The sequence below is a fragment of the Pantherophis guttatus genome, chromosome 5 (genome assembly GCF_059756535.1).
Source record: "Pantherophis guttatus breed Tessera chromosome 5, ASM5975653v1, whole genome shotgun sequence".
NCBI classification, from domain to species: domain Eukaryota; kingdom Metazoa; phylum Chordata; class Lepidosauria; order Squamata; family Colubridae; genus Pantherophis; species Pantherophis guttatus.
This window is the reverse complement of record NC_142067.1, coordinates 22,806,054-22,825,378: the sequence shown is the minus strand read 5'-3', so window position 1 is coordinate 22,825,378 and position 19,325 is coordinate 22,806,054. Positions and strand designations below refer to the sequence as shown.

The following is a 19,325-nucleotide window of genomic DNA, read 5'->3' as shown; positions in this document are numbered from 1 at the left end:
AGATTATGGCAGCACATAAGATCTGGAGTATCTCGCCATAGTCACCTGAAGAAGATATGGGTTATTTTCTGGAAGAGAATCTTGAAATGCTTTTAACTTAGCTCGAGTTTAGCCATCTCATATTAGTAAAACCAGCTGAAAATGGAAAAGGATTAAGTTTTGATACCTTGGAAACAACTTTCTGAATCTGAAGCTCAAATGGGGTTTCAAAAGTTTGTCAACATAAAGGCCAAATGACACTGTTTAATAAGTTCACATTAAAATTTGTCATAAGGTTATTGATTTGTGCAGGGTACTGATGGTTGGCTTACTGGAAATAGAAACATATTTTAATTTTTTTAATTAAAAAAATTGTATTAAATGCAGTTGAGCTGCATGTAAATATCAAAATATTTTGATATATCTACAAATCCGTGTTGCTTCAATCAGCTATTAACTGAGCATTTACAGCTGGTTTAATTATAACAATTAACAAGTTATTTAGGTTATAGATTGGAAGTGATATCTTATTTTGCAACTATCTGTGTTCGGGAGCTGTGTTCAGATAAATAGGTGTAGGTAGATACATAGGCAATTTTCTCCTATTTTGGATGTGAAAAAAATCTTAACAAAGAGAAAACTGATCAGTTGCCAGTTTATATGATCCCAGGTGTAATTTATTTTATTATTAATTACATTTCTATGTCACCCATCTCCCTTATAAGGTGACTTTTGATGACTTACAGATTATAAAAAGACAAATAGAAAAATAATTAAAATATTAAAACTATGCAAATTAAAAATGTAAAACTATTAAAATCAACAGGACTAAAAGACAGACAGCATGAGGAGGAGGTCTTCTTATCCCAACCACCACCTCCAGCAGTGAGTGCCCTCCTCAGGGCCCCAAACTAGCCAGAAAAGTCAAGTTTTAATACCCTTCTGGAAGGCCTAAAGCAGTGGCCCCCAACTTTTTGGGCACCAGGGACAGGTTCTATGGAAAGAGGTTTTTCCACAGACCAGAGAGAGCATGGTTTTGAGTGCTGCCTGCTTCCCACAAATGGAGTTTCACTTGTTTGTGCGGCCAGGTTGCTGGCACACCAGGGGTCCACAGACTGGGGGTTGGGGGACCTCTGACCTAAAGAATAGGAGCAATTTGGGAAGCAGAATTGCTTAATCAGTCTGAAAGTTCATAGCGAAGATAAGAAAGGTTGAAACAGTTGGTGCCTCTATTACCTGACAATGCACTATATGTTATGGTCTGTGTGAACATCTACCTATATACAATGGACTCTTCAAATATGCATTTCAGATGGGCTATAACAACCAAAATAGGTTTTATCAGCTAAGGTTTCCAGCCATTGTGGAGATTCTGAGAACTGTACTTCAAACATTGTTGGAAGGCAGAAATGACACATAAACAGAAATATTGTTCAGTATGGATTGAATATAGATTTGTCTGAAATGGTATAAAGTTTCCTGCCTGAAAAAGAGGTTGGACTAGCAGATCTCTAAGGTCTCGTTCAACTCTGACATTCTGTTGTTCTGAATAGAATATATTAAGTTTTAGATCTAACTCTTTTTGGAATGATAATAATGCACTGTTAGTAATTTAAATGAGATAAAACATTTAAAGCAACTTAATAAACAGACTTCATTTGGGCTTCTGCATAGAGAATGCAGAACAAGCTGTACCTTTACTGTAATTTGGGCAGATTATAGCTGGTTGTAATCTTTCCAATTCTTCACCAAGTTTTATTGTTTACAGTAGGGCAATAATGTATTAGCACATAAAAGAGGACATATGACGTGTCCTTCCCCAGTTTAAAGGTACAAGGTCATGGAGATGACCATATTAGTCAGCGAGTTGTGTTAAGAGCTGTGCTCTTTTCTACCCGGTTCTTTTTAAAATGAAGTGAAAATTACAGAAGGATGACTTTAACCAATATTTTAATGTCTCACTGTCTGTGTGGGTCTCCAGTGCTTATGTCCAATACTAAGGTATGCTCTTGGGAAAGATTTTCTTTCTGATTTGCTTGCCCTTGTCTGGTGTATAATTTCAAGTGTTTAACTGGTGTGAACTAGTAATAACTATTTTTAACTGCAGTGGTGTTATGCCGTTTTCAATCAGGTAACTATTGGCGTTTAGAAGAAACAATTTTTGAATGTTGCTGTGTTGTTTTGTAAATATGAATTGCTGCCAGCTTTTGGGAGGGTGAGAGTAGACCTTTGAAGAGTTGTGTTTAAGTTGTTAATAATGTACTACATAACAAGGATTTATAACAGAGGAAAGGGGTTAATCATTTGAACGCAGGGAAGTTGATGTCATGACTGCAGTCTTATGCAGATATACATGTATTCAAGAGTAAACCTGAATAAAGGGGGATGCATGTTCAATTAAATATTCATCAGGTGGCTTAGAAAGGTCTATTGCTAACTTGTTTGCCTGATGCAAGGCTCATGCAGAGAGTTGTTTCTTAACAATCAGGTAGAAGTTCGGATAGTTCAGAGTGCAGGCTGTATAAGTATTTGGAGGTAAGACTGCTCAGTACAGTACATCTTTTCTCAGTTATGGCGATAAAAATTACAACCTTTGCGATACTTTGTTTATAGATAACAATTTGGTATCTTTAGGACTTGAAAATGTGTATTCTAACTGGACGTTATTTTTAATAATATGTTGCATTATATCTTGAAATGCTAACAGAGACTGACATTAGCAAAGGAGTCGGGAGTATAGAAGATTACCAAAATTTAGTATTTTCTAATTGGAATGTTTATCATCTGCTGTAGTCCGAGTCCTTCGAAATGACTGAAATGGCAATTCCCAGGAATACTAGCTAGTGAATTATGGGAGTTGTAGCCCCATAATACTTGGAAGGTATCGATTGGAAGAGATAGTTTGGACTATTGATAGGGTTCCTACTTTCTTAGTCCAAATGTTGCTCAGATCAATGGATCACTTGACAGCATAGTAGTTTCTTGTTCTCTTCTCATATCTTCATTATGATGACAACTTCAGGTAAGGGGCAATTATAATTATATAAATAGTCACTTTGCCCCGTTGTTAGTGACATTTGGCCTTTGGAAAGTATCACCAAGCTATTGAAGAGACTCTTCCATAGGTTTGCTTCAAGCCAACTTTCTCTAGCCAGATGCTTCTAGATTATGATAGTTCCCTTGGATCTCCCAGCTGGCATGGGCCTAGGCCAGCTGGAGGACTGTGAGATTAGAAATTCAACATATCTGGAGGTTAATCGGTTGGGGAAGAGTACTGCAGATTTTGTTCAAAGGAAGGCATGTTCTTTTAAGTATAGATATTGTTAGAATCTTTTTGAGCTAATTGTTTCTATTCATTCCCATCAGATAAGGTTACAAAATCATCTGCCAATATAAAGATAGTATCTAGTTTCATAAATTGCACTGAGATACAATGTGTGTCTCTGGAGGGGGTGGATAGGGATGATCTGCTCATTTTCCATTAAGTGTATTATGTAAATCCAAGACTTATACTTCATAAGCCATGATTTTGTGACTTGCTGAGCCAACATGGATAAAAGAAAATGTGTTATCATGATGAATAAACCCAATATCTTCTGCAAATTAATTGGAAAAATAGCTAGGAAAATGAATTTAGCAATATGCATGTGTCTTCCCTTAATTAAATCTTTGTGTTTAATGGAACTCACAACCTAGTAAGAAGGTTGCAGAGTGAAGCATAAGGTTCACTTTTGGTAACAGTAATGCAAAAGGAAAATGAGATAACAAGTCATTAATGTATCTTGGCTTTTTTCCAAAGTAATTTCAAATCATCATATCCATTTATTTAATGCCATACAATGACCCATAGCTTCCCTATTATTCAATATTAATGTTCCTCAGTTAAGAGCAAACGGTTGGAGATACTGTATAACCATTGCGTTTTGCAACAAGACATGTTATTATGTCATTGCACAAATAACTAAAATATGTAGTTTCTTTAAGTACATTTTAATATGATGGAAATCCATAAGCCATGTTTTAATACATACACCATCATTTCTCTTTCATGATTTCTCTTGAGGACACCTTTGAGTGCCACAGTTATAATTTCACAGTCAAATCTGGTTTTTGAAAGAGTTAGAATCGTAACACACAGGAAATCACAGATCTGAAAACCCTACTTTATACTTTGGTCCCATGCTGCTAGAAACTACTGGATAAATATCTCCTTTTTAAATCGAATGTATATATTTTGGTAAAATTTCCTAACAAAAGAAAAATGTCTGAACTTGCCATTGGCTTTATTATTATTATTATTATTAATGTTTTACCACAGGCTATCACATTTGCTATCAAATATGGTTGATTGTATATGTATAATCTCATTAAATGGCTTATTTTACTCTTGTTGCCAGGGGGAGGGGTTATTGCTTTTTTATTGATTTTTTTAATATTGGGTTTTTATCCTTGTAAGCCACCTGGAGTTACTAAGAGTGAATTGGGTGGCCCTATGAATTTTGTTAAATTAAATAAATGGAAATGGAAGTGGAAATTGCATGGTACATAGACCCTGTTTAGAAGAGCATAAATCCTTATATGATTTTAAAGTATTTTTGGTTTATTTGACTTGTTCACCTTTGAAAAAAGGTTGTTACTGATGATCACTGGAAGAAGTTTCCATTTCAAGATGAAGAAAGAGCAGATGCTCAAAAAGTCCCAACCAGAAGATGGGGTTCTGGAAAAAGATCTCGGCCTCGGCCGCTCTCAGATTATGGCCAGTTGGCAATTAGAAGTTCTTCCATTCCAGAAGATTCTGTCGCTATGGATTCCCAGGAAATGGACTCTCTGGAGAATGACAGTGAGACCAAGCCTCTCCCTGTTAAATCAAGAACTTGTGCAGTAGCCAATCCAAAAGCCCACAGAAGACGACCCATCTCTGTCATTGGTGCAATCAGTTACTATGAGAATAATCAAACGGAAGAAATAACTGCTCTCCTTGCACAAGTAAGAAATAAAATTCACTCACTGAAAAAACTCAAATCAAAAGATCATCCTTCTTTTCTTCCCTGTAACCTTCAAATTAGAACATAGTGGACACTCCTGTTCCTTCTTTCTGCTTCTTCCAAATCATCACTGCATATTTATTCTTCTAAAAGCATGATATCAGATTAATTAATGCTTTTTTGTAGATAATTCTTGCTCTATAATTGTACACTATACTATACTAACTTTTCCACCCTGAATGTTGATGTATCTATCTGAGGTTTTAAGATATTTCTCCTTTACTGTGCACCTCTTCATTCTGTAATAAACCAGTACTGATTATGTTGCATTATATGAAAAGTAACAGGATATTTCAGAGTATAGAGACATTTATGAATAATAATTGGGGCATTTACTTAACCAATTTAATGCAGATTGACAAGCGATGCTCCATGATTCATGATGATTCATGAATCTGGCCTATATGGTTAGAATATGATTTATCTTCATAGTTACAAAAGTTTAAAAGCATAATAAATCTGTGTTATTATTTCAATGGTATCTTAATGTATAATTATTAAAAATCAAAGACCTTGTTATCGTGTGCATATGATCATCTAATGGAATAGATTTTTATTCTTCTTGGTATTAAGCAAGAATTGCTTTGTGATCCCATCTATGTCTACTCTTTTATTTTTTATTATCCAATCTTTTATTTCAGAAGAAAAACCAAAGCAGGCACCCATCATTATCATAAAATCCCTTTAAGAAAATCATAATAATTTGATATATCATGACCCTAGGTTGTAGGACTAGTTCAGTGATGGGTTTCAAATTTTTTTACTACTGGTTCTGTGGGTGTGGCTTGATGGGCATGGCTTGGTGGGCGTGGCAGGGAAAGGATACTGTAAAATCTCCATTCCCTCCTCAATCCAGGGGAAGGTTACTGCAAAATCCCCATTTCCTCCCTTATCAGCTGGGACTTGGGAGGCAGAGAATAGATGGGAATTTTTACTACCGGTTCTCCGAACTACTCAAAATTTCCAGTACCGGTTCTCCAAAACTGGTCAGAACCTGCTGAAACCCACCTCTGGACTAGTTTGTTGGAGTTCATTCATCTAAAGTGATTATGATAGTATAAGTAATAAAAAACATAAAAATATGAAGGGCCTATTGATTTTTTAAAAAACAAACTGAAGATACAAATCAAGTTAGAATATTGGAAGTTATACTTTATTGTGTTACAATTCCAAGAAGGGTTTTAATTAACTGTATTGCTTTTGGCCACATTTGCATGGCATGAGGCATGGTATAAACAACAGTTTATTTACAAATGTTCTCAAAAGCTTACAACCTCACATTGCATAACTATAAGATACCCATCTGCAGTTTGTTTATAGGTTGCTGTGCTATCTCAATGACATATATGGAGAGAAAAAGAAATACAGTAACGCTCTTAATTCTTGTAGGTTGATTAAACCATCACAGGTGGGTGATTTGCAGCTGTGCTACTCACGAGGAAGAACATCTAGGCATGTTCACAATTAAAATGTAGTTGGCTATAGCAGTTGTTCAAACATGGCCCTTGGCTCAGTTATATGAAACACAAGTTATAAAGAAATGAATTTGAAAATTATTGACTTAATTCTTATTTTCAACCTGCATTTTTTTGGAAAAAAAAGTATATGTTTATATTTTTAGACATATAGCCCACCCTTAAATGTTGCTTGTGTGATGGCAAAATGTAGCCAAAAAAGAATTTTGCAGATGTAACCAAAATAAGGGGCAAAAATTTTGTCTTAACAAGATAGATTCATTTCATTCACTCAGAATTCAAATTGTGAATGGATGCATACAATTATTTGTGATACAAAGTCTGTAAACATGTAGGCTTTGAGTTGTGAGAGTGATGTATGTGGATTCAAATAGTGGAGTTTGTGTAAATAAAATTATATTTTACAATAAGTCACTGAACTCAATAGATCTTGAATAGGACTAGCTGTATTCATAGGTTTCTGCTAGAGATACCGTACCTTGTTTAGAAATTTTCTCTGTTTTTGCCTTTGAATATTTGCAAGGACAGTTTTTTTTAATTTCACAGATAAATATGGAAGACTTGCACACATAAAAAAACAAACCCCCAAACCTTGAATTATTTACTTTAATATTAATTTCCTTTAAAGGCAACATTTTGTGTTAATAATGAAACAGTCACTGTTTATTCATTTATTGGAAAAAATAGGTTATTATCTTTAAACTTCCCCTTGTGGAAACATCACAAATATTGTTTCATTATATTGTTACCTTTTCAACAAGATGGGCAGTTTTTCTATGCATGTATAATTCAGCCTCCTACCTCCCACATACTCTGTTCTCCCAGGCAGTCGTCTACAATAAATGTTTGCTGTTCTAATGCATATTTGTTGGCTGTAAGCTTGAAGTAACTACCATCCTACTACCAGTGTTAATAAAAAGTTGAAATGCTTGCAAACAAATGTGTGGAAAACATTGTAAACTCCTTGTGCTTGTATTGTGCTACCCACAAGGAAAATGGGACATAGAGGGTTTTATAAGTGAAGCATCTATTTTAACTGGAAGAGATGAAGCACTGTAAAGATAACGGATCAAAAGAGATTTTGAAGGTTTTTGTAAAGATCATACTATTTTAAGAAAAAGAGAAAGAAAATCAATTGTATGCAAAGAATGAGAGAAAATGCACAAAAATGCAAGGATTTTTAAGTTCTATATCTGTTTCTTAGTCAGCTTTTTAAAAATCAGTCTCTAGAGTGTAAGCTAGTAGAATGCCAGAAAGTAAAATCCCTTATTAGTACTACTTTCACTTGCTTGACAATTTAATTTAGAAGATGGAAGCATTTCAGTTTCAATGAATATTAAGCCTTTCCAGACAAAAGAGCTACTCGAAAAGCTGTGAAAACCTGACAAAGAGGTTGCTGGAGCTTTAGAGTTAAAATGTGAAAAGTGCTCACTTCCTCTTTATTAAGAGCAAATTAGTTGAAAAGAGCGAATAAGAAAAAATGAAAAAGGATATTTTATTTTTATAGGGGAAGAAGAAGCTTGGAGTTAGACATCTGTATGAAATACATGAATTAAAAATTGCTTTTAAAAATGTTTATTGTGTTGGAATTGTGAACAGGACGACCAGAAAAAGATAGTTAATGAAAATCAAATCCTGATTCATGATATCAGCCAAATCATAAACCAGGGCCTTCCTATGTAGGAAGGAGTCAAGATGGTGATTGTGACCCATGATCAAAGCCCCAGTGATGAGTAAGAGCGAAGCTTCGGCAGTACCGTGGCAGCTGCCATCTTGACTTTTTTTGACCCTCCCTGCAAAAATCCCTTGTGATAAACATAAAACAAGCCATGTGGATTGCTTGTTTGCTTTCTGTTATGCTTAATAATAAGGCAGCCCAGAAAAAAAAACCCTTTCAATAATGGGTCCAAAATTTTCCGTTACATTTATTTTAGTGACTCTTGGGACCTTATTGGAAGCTATATTTTACCTCAGCCCATCCTAGAATTTAAATGGTGAATATAATAATACTAATGAGAATTAATACGTTTCTGGTTTAGTATGTTTGTAGATTTTGACTGCAAGTGAATACTACTCCCTTGATTATCGAGACTGTAGTTTAGAGTAACTAGTATTTCCATAGTAACTTGGGATTTTTGAGTTCATTTAACTTAGTTTTGCTATATTTGCTTAATTATATCAACTTCTAAGAGTCTTGATGTATCATTATATGAACTCCCTCCCCCATCAAAAATTATTGTGCATGGCTCATTTATGTCAATCATCCAGTGTTTAAATTATACAAGTGTCACTAATTTCAGCTAGAAAAGAAAAATTGCCCTTCTTATTTTTCCCTAAATTTGGTGAACATTTAATTAAGTTGTTCTTTAGAATGTGGCTTATTTATTCACTATTTAAATTTACTCTAATTTATAGAATAGTGTGCATGTATTTTAATTCAAACATCCTAAAATGCTAAATAATAGGCGTGTCATTGGAAAAAAATGGAATTATTTTGCTTTTGTTTAATGCTTCAGCAAGCTATATAATCCTTTTATTTCACTTTATTCCTCTTTCCTGTTCTTTCACTTAATTCCAAGAAATCAGGTAGCATAAATTGTTGGATTTAAATTTTTCTCTAAATTGTTTTTCCCTGAAATATATTCTGAATATCTGCGAGCCTTGGGCTTTTCCCAAACCCTCTGATATTTTCCATGTCTGCATGAATGACACCCTTGTATGTAAGCAATTATATTCATCTCACAATTGAAACAGAGATAGCAAAGGAACAGTATGTTGCAGCTAAATATGTTAGTTCAATATTTCAGTGAGCCTGCAAGGTCTTTTTTCTGAATATTCTAGTATATTACCTCCATTTTTACATTTCTTGTTCAATTGTCTCTGAAAATGATTAGTATTTTTATTAGTAATAAATTTATAAAGCCACCTAATCAGTGGTGGGTTTCAGCAGGTTCTGACCAGTACTGGCGAACCGGTAGAGGAAATTTTGAGAAGTTCTGAGAACTGATAAATACCACCTCTGGCTGGCCCTACCCCCATCTCTTCTCTGCCTCCTGAGTTCCAGCTGATCGGGAGGAAATGGGAATTTTGCAGTAACCTTCCCCTGGAGTGGGATGGGAATGGAGATTTTATAGTATCCTTCCCCTGCCATACCCACCAAGCCATGCAATGCCCACCAAGCCACACCCACAGAATCGGTAGTAAAAAAATTTGAAACCCACCACTGCATCTAATCACAAGTAGCTCAAGGTGGCATACAGAGAGTTAAAAACAAATTATCATCATAAATGGGCCATATGAAATTTAGAGAAAATGCTATAGGTTGTTCTTGACTTATGACCACAATTGAGCCCAATATTTATGTTGCTAAGTGAGACATTTGTTAAATGAGCTTTGCCCCCTTTTATGACTTTTCTTGCCACATGTGAATAACTAACATTGTTAGTTAGTAACACATTTATTAAGTGAATCTGGTTTCCCCCTTGACTTTGCTTGTCAGAAGGTTGCAAAAGATGATCACACTGCGACCATCATAAATATGAAACAGTTGTCAAGCACTTGAATGTAAATCACATGACCATGGGGGTGCTGCAACAGTCATAAGTGTGAAAAATGGTCATAAGTCACTTTTTTTTCAGTGCCGTTGTAATTTTGAATGATCACTAAACGAACTGTTGTAAGTCAAGGACTACCTATATTCCAGAAGATTAGGATAGCGACTGAGAAGCAGTGGTGGGTTCCTTCCGGTTCGGCCCAGTTTGGCCGAGCCGGTAGTGGTGACGATATGACGTCACCAAACCGGTTCTGCCCCCCCGCTCTCCCCCCGCATTATTCTTACCTTTATTTGGCCCCACCCCCAATCTATTGCTGCCTCCTGAGTCCCAGCTGATCTGCTAGAAGGAAAAAAGCTGTTTAAACTCTTGCCGCGGGGCTTCAAATGGCCGCCCTAGTGTTAAAAGGCAGTGTGCTGGTAGACAGGTGCCTCCAAAAACAAATGAGTAGACCGGTGCCTGCAAAAATAAATGGGTAGACCAGTGCCTGCAAAAATAAATGAGTAGATCAGTGCCTGCAAAAATAAATGTGTAGACCAGTGCCTACAAAAATAAATGGGTAGACTGGTGCCTCCAAAAACAAATGAGTAGACCGGTACAGCTCTGCAAGCAGTTAAAAGCCTGGTAGGCCAATACCTCTGCTAAATCCTAAAGAATTGTCACATGACCATCAAGCCACGCCCATAAAATAAGCCACGCCCACAGAACCGGTAGTAAAAAAATTTAGAACCCACCCCTGCTGAGAAGAATACCTCCCACAGACAAAGGGACTTAGAGTATGCCAATCCTACTTCCTGTGGTCATCAAGCAGACTTGTTAGGAGACATGATAACAATGTTCCAATATTTGAGGGGCTGCCACAGAGAGGAAGGGGTCAAGCTATTTTCCAAGGCACCCAAAAGCCAGATAAGGAATAATGGATGGAAACTGATCAAGGAGAGATTCAAGCTAGAAATAAGGAGAAATTTTCTGACAGTGAGAACAATCAACCAATGGAACAGAAGTTGCCTTCGGAAGTTGTGGGAGCTTCATCACTGGAAGCTTTCAAGAATAGATTGAACTGCCATTTGTCAGAAATGGTGTAGGGTCTCCTGCTAAGGCAGTCGGTTGGACTAGACCTACAGTACAAAGCCCCTTCCAACTCTGTTAATCTGTTATCTATCATTCGTTATTTCCAGGGCTGTTTTTAAATTTCTTGCTATCCCCCCACCCCCAACTGTTAACTTTTCATGGGATATTCTTCAGAATTTATCTCTTTTGCATTTGGAGAAGTCATTACTGTTAAATAGATTATCAATCTTGAGAATAATATGGAACCCTAATGCTGATTTATAACAAGAGGTTCTTTTATGCTTGTTTCAAAAACAGTTTCAAAATAAATATTTTTTTCTGCATAGCTGTAATAAAATATATATTTTTTGCCTTTTCAGCCTGTGGCACGGCCCCCCGTACCAGCACATCAGGTTCCCCCCTACAAAGCTGTCTCAGCCAGAATCCGCCCCTTCACCTTTTCTCAAAGCACACCCATTGGTCTGGATAAAGTTGGATGTAAGCGTCAAATGAGAGCATCCAATGGTGAGTTTCATTTGGGATGAAAGAAGTAAATAAAGTCAGAGTATTCAAAGGTTTTACTCCATTGTTTCCCAACACCCACACTTCGGAACTCAACTTCTGTAGAAATTAGTCTTAGAAATAATTGTCTTCTTCAAACGTATTTTTAATTTGGATTTTTTTTTTCCTGCACCCTCAGAATCACAGTTTTAGAAGTTTGTGGTATTTTAATGTTTGTATGTTTGCTTAATTGCAAGGCTCTTTGTTCTTTTATCAAGAAAATAAATATTTTAAAAATACAGTTGAGACACCTATGCTCCATGTATAGTATTTTGGACTGGATATTTGTGTTCTTTTTACTAGATGCTGCCACATTTTATTATGTGCTGTTCTTAAGGGAACTATCAGATATAGAAAGTAACAGGTTACCAATCCGTGTGGGTGGGTGGGTGCCCTATAGATGCATGTTGATATATCACTGGGTTCATCTTTTATGTGGGTGTGTAAGCATCCATATGTATACGTTATAGCATGTGTATTATGATAACATTACTGTTCAAAGTAGAAAGGATTGCTACAATATTGCTTTGGCAACTTCCTTTCTAAAATTACGTTATATTTCATCAGGCATGCAAAATTGGTGTGCTTTTTGTCTGGTCTTCCCAACCTATCAGTTTCCTTGTGCTTTTTGTTACGTTGGAAATAAGCAGTCAACACAATAATCTGTTTTAGAACAATAACACCATACAAGCAATTTGATATACTTTCATGTTTCTGGTTTCTTCTTGTTTTCAGCTGGCAGTTGATGGATTGTGTGGAGTCCTTGGTCTGAGCTTGATTGTTTGCTTGCAGACATTTCGTTATCCAACTAGAGAATATCATTAGTGCTAGTGAGCATAGGATTTACTCTTATACAATAGCTTGTTCCAATTTTGACAGGGATGTGGTTTTTCTCCCTGGTAGTTCCTTGACTAGGATTATTGTTTGCTGGATTGTTTGTCTGATGCGAATCCCTGCTTATCTGGGAATTGGCTGCTGGAGAAGATGTGTTCTGGTCTTTCTGCTTCCTCTTTAGCTTTTTTATTGTCTCTTTTGAATGCAATTTGTAATTGTGGTCTACCTCTGTGTCTATTGATGGCTCATGTATCTGAATCCCAAGCTTCCAGCAATTCCTAGTGTTTCTGGATTTAGCTTAGTCTAGGATGGTTACATTTACTATTTAAAAATATGGTTGATTTTGTCCATGCGTTGTAAAATTAAGGAGTTTTCGTGTCTTCTGACTGGTAGTTGGTATTCATGGATGTGCTTCTGTCTGCCTGTCCTGCCTGCCTTCCTATTGTGGCTATGACAGTCCTTTCACTGTTTGTTGTAGATGACTCCTATTTTTTCTTCTTGGACTTGTGTCTTTTGGCTTACTTGAGGTGTTCTGGAGAACTTTAGTTGGTTTCTGTGCTACAGTGATGCCGTGTAATTGTAACAGTCTGTTGGTTGTTTCTGAGTTATTTTTGATGTTTGTTAGTTTCCTTTTTCATAGTTTGTGTTGGTTGTGCTGTAGGACATTGAGTGGTCAGACACTTTTCGATAAAGCTGGATGGGTATCCGTTTTCTTGGATATGATCTAAAGGCAGTCAGTTTCCTTTTTATTTCTCTATGTTGGATGGATTGTGGTCTTCACACATGTGTATATTCATATACATGCATTCCCATGCCTGGATCCAAATATGCAAACATTTTATATACATATTACTCAGTTTTAGGACAAGAGATAGCAAATGCACTCTCTTTCCATATGCAATATTTCTGAAGAATTCAAAGAGCTAATTTGTACATTGTGTTTTCTTTATTGGGAATTAAAAGCTATAGCACTAATACTGTGATACTTCTGACAGCTCAATAGTCAATTGTGGACTCTGGGGGATATTAAGCAGCCTATCAGCCAGCTTATTTGCAAGCCTCAGAAAGTGCTTCAAGCAGCTTGGCCATCAAGAGAGCGATTTCCTGCTAGGGAAAAATGTTTATCTTCTGTTTAGAGTTTTATCAATAGTCTTGATAGTTAAAATGAGTTAGTCTCCTTGCTTCATTGCACTAGCCACCTTTTATTTTTATATTTTATTGATTTTATTGTAATTTCTTTGATTCTTGTGAATTGCCCAGAATCTTTGAAGGCCAGACAGTGTTGTAGTAGTAGTAGTAGTAGTAGTAGTAGTAGTAGTAGTAGTAGTAGTAATTCACATTTAATATGTGAGTGCAGCAAAATCGCAAAAACTGGTTCCAAAGCTAGACATGACTGAGTTGCTAAATTAATCCACTGGTCATTATGTAAAAAATACGACTTGCCTATATCCAAAAAGTCATGGAAACATAAGAGCCAGCGCTGTCCGAAGACTTCTCCGTGGTCATGTGACTGGCATGACTAAACGCCAAAGGCACACGGAACACTGTTACCTTCCCACCAAAGGTGGTCCCTCTTTTTCTACTTGCATTTTTTTACATGCTTTTGAATTGCTAGGTTGGCAGGAGCTGGGACAAATAACCATGAGCTCATCCTGTTATGCAGCACTAGGGATTCGAACCTCTGAACTGCCGACCTTTCGATCGACAAGCTTAGCATCTTAACCACTGACCCACTGTGTCCCTCTTCAATCGTAAAAACTATTTTTAAAAAATGCTACAGCTTCTGTCTTACTTCTGCATGCTTCAGTGAATCACTTAGGTCAAGCCTGGAATCTAAAGATGGAATTTATTTTCTGTTAGATAGAGTCTCATTGTAGCTCCCAAGAGCTATTCTGAGTTCTGCTGATGTTAACCAATGGAAAAGCTGTTTCCATTGCAACTGGGCCTTTTCTTTCAAAAGATAGCAAAATGCCGACGCTTGCAGGTGCCAAGTGTAGAAATTGCCACGTAATACCCGGCTGTTCATTTCCCACGGAAGTCCAGGAAACCACATGACTTGTATGGATATTTCAAAACTACAGTATTGCCTCAAAGATATTTTGAGTCAGAGAACAACACAGTGGCAGAGTTGTGGTCCAAGAGGGTGGGGTGTCTCACTTAAAAAGCCAACAGAATTAAGCAGCACTGAGGGATTTTTTCCCCCTCTTTTGAAAGCTCTGAGTTTTGCAAAGCATCAAAATACAGTTCAGCTGAGTTACTTTTTGGATTTAAAAAAAAGTAGAAATTTCCATTGTTGCTGCTTTCGGAAAGGAAGCCCAAATATAGAAAGATACAAGGGTTATTGCTTAATGCGTCAGATCAGCACAGGGCAGTCACTGAAGAGATAAATTCTGACCTTGTATTTGTAACTACCATTGCTGTGCTGGGAAAGAAATTGTAATCCATGCTCAAGAACAACTCTTCGTAGATAATTTCAAGTTTCCTGGCCAGCCTCTTGCTTTCCTCAGTTGTGGGAAAGTTCGGTTACATGGATACTTATAGCTAATTTCTGTATACTCCCCTATATTTTTCATCTATTTTTGCCCTTCTGATTTAGGCTACATTGTTGCTAGGAAATAAGGCAACAGGATACCAAAGCTAGTTTTTGTGCTTAAGGTTAGCACATCTCTAACATTTGCAGAATTTTGAGTGGTGACTTTGTAGGTTTGGGGCCACTTATGGAAAACCAAATCTTTGTGATTGTTGATTTTAGCTAAAATGTATTCTCTTTCCTCTCCTCTCCTATTATTGTAACAGGTATCAATGGATTTTTGAAGTAGTTAAGAGAAAAGTTTATCACCTCCATCTGAAGAATACTGGCTGATGTCTGTAAATCCCTAGAACCAATAGAAGGAAATAAACAACAAAAAAGCAAATAAGACCTTAATTATAAGACCTAGCTTGGCAATGCTGTCCTTAGGAATGCTTTTCTGGGATTTATACAAGTACATACATTTTGAAACATCTTTCAAATCTTTAAACTTCATTTTTATTTATTAAATTCCAATATAATTCAAAAAAATGTAGTTTCTCTGTCAGGCACACTGGAATCACATATTACTAAAGAATAATATATACAGTACATTAGATTGAGTTTTTAAAAATTAAATTCTTATTCTTGAAGATTACCCAAATAATATGCTACCTATCCATAGAAAACAAGATCCTTATTGTTTAAGTTAACCTACTTGTTAATATTTATTTTCAGTCAATGATAAATTCTCCTCTCCTAGAACTGATACTTTTAAGAAGGAACAATAGTCCACAATCAAGCTATCTTCACTAAATTAAAATTCTCTGATTTTTTAAAAAAATGTGCAGTTGTCCAACTACTAAAGTTGAACTGATTGCTTAATATCTATCTGGCTGCTACACAATGATTTTCAATTATTCACAGACTGAGGTAGATGTTGCTGTTGTGAAGTGGTTTTCTCCTTCATTAACAATGCCAAATCCTAGCAATTGCCACCTTTGCTACTGAATTTTGTAATCCAGAGACAGTCATCTCACAAAACTAATTTCTAGAGTCAGCAGATCAAGACTCTAAAGGCAGATTCCACTGAATATTCAGGACCAGACAGAAAGCAAATGCTCCAGAAAAGGCAGATTGGAAGGCGCTGAAGTCCAAAGGCTTAAGTACATTTGAAGCTGAGATCTAAGGTTACAGATGTGATATGGGAAGGACAGAAGCTGATAAAAATCAGGCAGTTGTGACTTTGAAAGAGCACTTTGAAAAAGGAACAGGGAGTATAAGTTATCACAGGAATGTAATATAGTTTCAGTTTGTTTTTTAGATTATAAAGATTTCCACAGTGGTTTAATGTATAGTTGATGAAAAAAAGAATTCCTTGCCTGTTAACCTATATAATTTAGAAATCATGTCACAAAAGGAAAAGAGGATGGCAAGCAAAGAGAAAAGCAGCAGGTTTGGGTCTAATTCTTCATGTTAAACATCTGTTCTTATAGAATGGCCAATGGGAGTGGATTCAAGGAGACAAGATACAAAGCTGAGTTTTCAACAGGAAGAGAGAATGGCTTTATTTTTATTTTTTTCCATCTCTCTGTTGCTAGTAACTGGCAAAAATTGCTGGTTCCTAAAGGCAGTTTGATGGAATTAGTCTTTTGGCAAGACTAAAGAGAAGTCGTGTGGGCTGAGGAATCAGCTCTTTTATACCCCTGGTTTAAAATAGATTTGAAATGTGAGTCAGCTGATAAATCTTTGTGCCACTAATCCTACTGACGTAGAAGCTCTCTTAGCCCATGGAATTTAATTTACCCAACTCCTGTAGTAAGCTAGTGGGCCAGTACAGCTGCTGAAATCCTGGAATTAAGAGCTGAAATGTGCAATTTTTCATTCTCCAATAATGCAGTGTTTGCACATTTTGCATCAAGTGAATTATTATTATGTAAATGCTGTGGAGACAAAAGTAGGTCTTTAACATTGGAGGAAGAAGGGTGAAGATTTTTGTTGTTGTTTTTGTTTTTAAAAAGATGGATCTGAATGCCCAGTGAAAGTCTAATTCAGAATAATAATAATTGTGATAGGTCCCTTAGGTTCAATCCCCAGACATCTGGAGCACCTCTTGAACTCTATCGGCATTGACAAAAATCATCTTCAGTCAATTGCAAAAGGCAACTTTACTTAGAATAGATAATATTTTGTAACCTGTTCAAACAGTGTCTGGCTATCCCTGGTCCTTGGAAAGAACTTGATAGGTAGATGAAAATGCCAAATCTAGTGTAAACATCTGACTGAATAATAATAATAATAATAATAATAATAATAATAATAATAATAATAATAATAATAATAATAATAATAATAATAAATCAGTGCATTGGTTACAATAAGAAAAGAATTGATCAGACTCAAATTATATGGATGAATGCTGCATGTGCACTATTTGTCTGTATATCTTCTCTCTTTTTCTTTCTTTCATAACTTCCTAAGGATTTCCCATGATGTCACTGAAGGCACTAACCCCACAGCTATACATTCAGAGAGTGAGCTGTCATTTTAAAGTAGAGTTCGGCTGAAATGCAGCCACAGACGCTCAAAGCAATGAATAAGCTATTTCGGCATTTCCAATAGCTGCAGTTTCCGTGACCTATGATAATTTTTATTTACGGATTAAAAAGGATTCTTGGTTTGAATGTAAACCAGGTGCATGGTGAATGATCTTTTTCTGGATAGCAGGATGGTAGCCAGAGGGGATATAACTCGGTTTTGGAGCCTGGAAAGCCTTCAGATAAGTATGTTGATGTAGGAGACTGTTTAACTGTTTAAACATAGGCTTAGACTTGGATATCTAACATCATGTTTTAACTGGAAAACCTAGTAGAGTAGTGGGACTGAAAAATAATGAAAATGACTTCACTGTTGATTTTAGTTTTAACACTCCCGTTTGAGAGATAAAAATTGCCCATTCATGTCTGCATATTTACTTCAGACAGTAAACAATCGAGTGAGAGTTACAGTGAACAAGAAATAATAAGCCAGCTCTACAGAATTCACTGGATGAATCAGTTCCAATTTATTGTTATCTTCTTAACGGGTATCTGTTTTAAAACTCGTTAAAAAAAGTAGACAATTAAATCTAGATGCAGTATTAAGCTGGAAACCAATAATGGATTTTAATGAAGATGGCTTTCAAATATATATTGCATTTCTGTAACTTCATGAGGTTTTTTTTTAAATCTCTGTTCCTCCTGTTTTTAGGAATAATTCCTCTGTTGTGATTGTGATTAATAAAATAATTCATTCTAATTACTTTTACCTTTTTTATTTATTCTAAATAAAAGAAGTTAAGGAACTGAGATTAGGTGTTACTTTTAGGAGGACAGGTCTAGTCTACTTTAAAATATCTGTAAATTAAATATTTTGTACAGCTTTAAATATTAAGACTCCTAAAATGCAGATCCTTAAAAAGATTAGAACTTGTGGTAGCAAAAGTAGAAAGGATATAATTTGATTGATCATTATTTACATACACTTTTGCGACCTTCCGACAAGCAAAGTCAATGAGGAAACCAGATTCACTTAACAACCATGTTCCTAATTTAACAGCTGCAGTGATTCACTTAACAACTGTGGCAGGAAAGGCTGTAAAATGGGGCAAAAGTCACTTAACAAATTTGTCACTTAGCAACATAAATTCTGAGCTCAATGGTCATCGTAAGTCGAGGACTACCTGTAATGCAATGGACCGTCGCTTTGGCAATACCTAATTTCTCAGAATTTCTCTTTCCCGCTAGGTGCTGCAGATGGTAATGCTGAATCTTCAGCTTTAGTCGATGATAATGGCAGTGAAGAGGATTACAGCTATGAAGAACTCTGCCACGCCAACCCCAGGTACTTGCAGCCTGGAGGTGAGCAGCTAGCTGTCAATGAGGTAAATTTCTAGTTTTGGAATTTCCAGACACTGCAACTGAAAATACGTAAAAAGTTCCACATTTTGTCCACTGCAATGACTACTGATCCTTACCCTTTGATCATACAGTAGCGGCCAAAATTGTGGAAACCTTTTGGGAAAAGTCTATTTTTGAAGTTTAATGGCTAACAACACCACTTTTTGGGGGGGAGTTTCAAGATAATCATATTCCACTGCTGGAATGGCCCAGACCTTAACCCAGTTGAAAATCTATGGAGCCAACTAAAGAAACTTGTTAATCAGAAGCGACCCAGCAATAAAACCCAGTTAATAGAAGCAATCATTCAATCTTGGTTTCACATTATAACAGCTGCAGAACTAAAAGACTTGGTTCACTCCATGGGAAGACGTTATAAGACC

General features: G+C 36.1%; 1 protein-coding gene across 17 annotated transcripts in view; it reads left to right on the top strand.

Annotated features, from left to right (window-relative positions):
* The window catches only part of SPATA13 (spermatogenesis associated 13), a 132,787-nt gene that overhangs the window by 89,751 nt on the left and 23,711 nt on the right, over nt 1–19,325 (top strand). For 13 of the 17 annotated variants that reach the window (XM_034410385.3, XM_034410397.3, XM_087894692.1 and 10 more), the window contains 3 exons: nt 4,609–4,965; nt 11,481–11,625; nt 18,790–18,926. In XM_034410385.3, coding sequence (XP_034266276.2) covers nt 4,609–4,965; nt 11,481–11,625; nt 18,790–18,926 — 639 coding nt within the window. The remainder of the gene's footprint in view (nt 1–4,608; nt 4,966–11,480; nt 11,626–18,789; nt 18,927–19,325) is intronic. The other 4 variants (XM_034410448.3, XM_087894700.1, XM_087894699.1 and 1 more) reach the window with 1 other exon arrangement.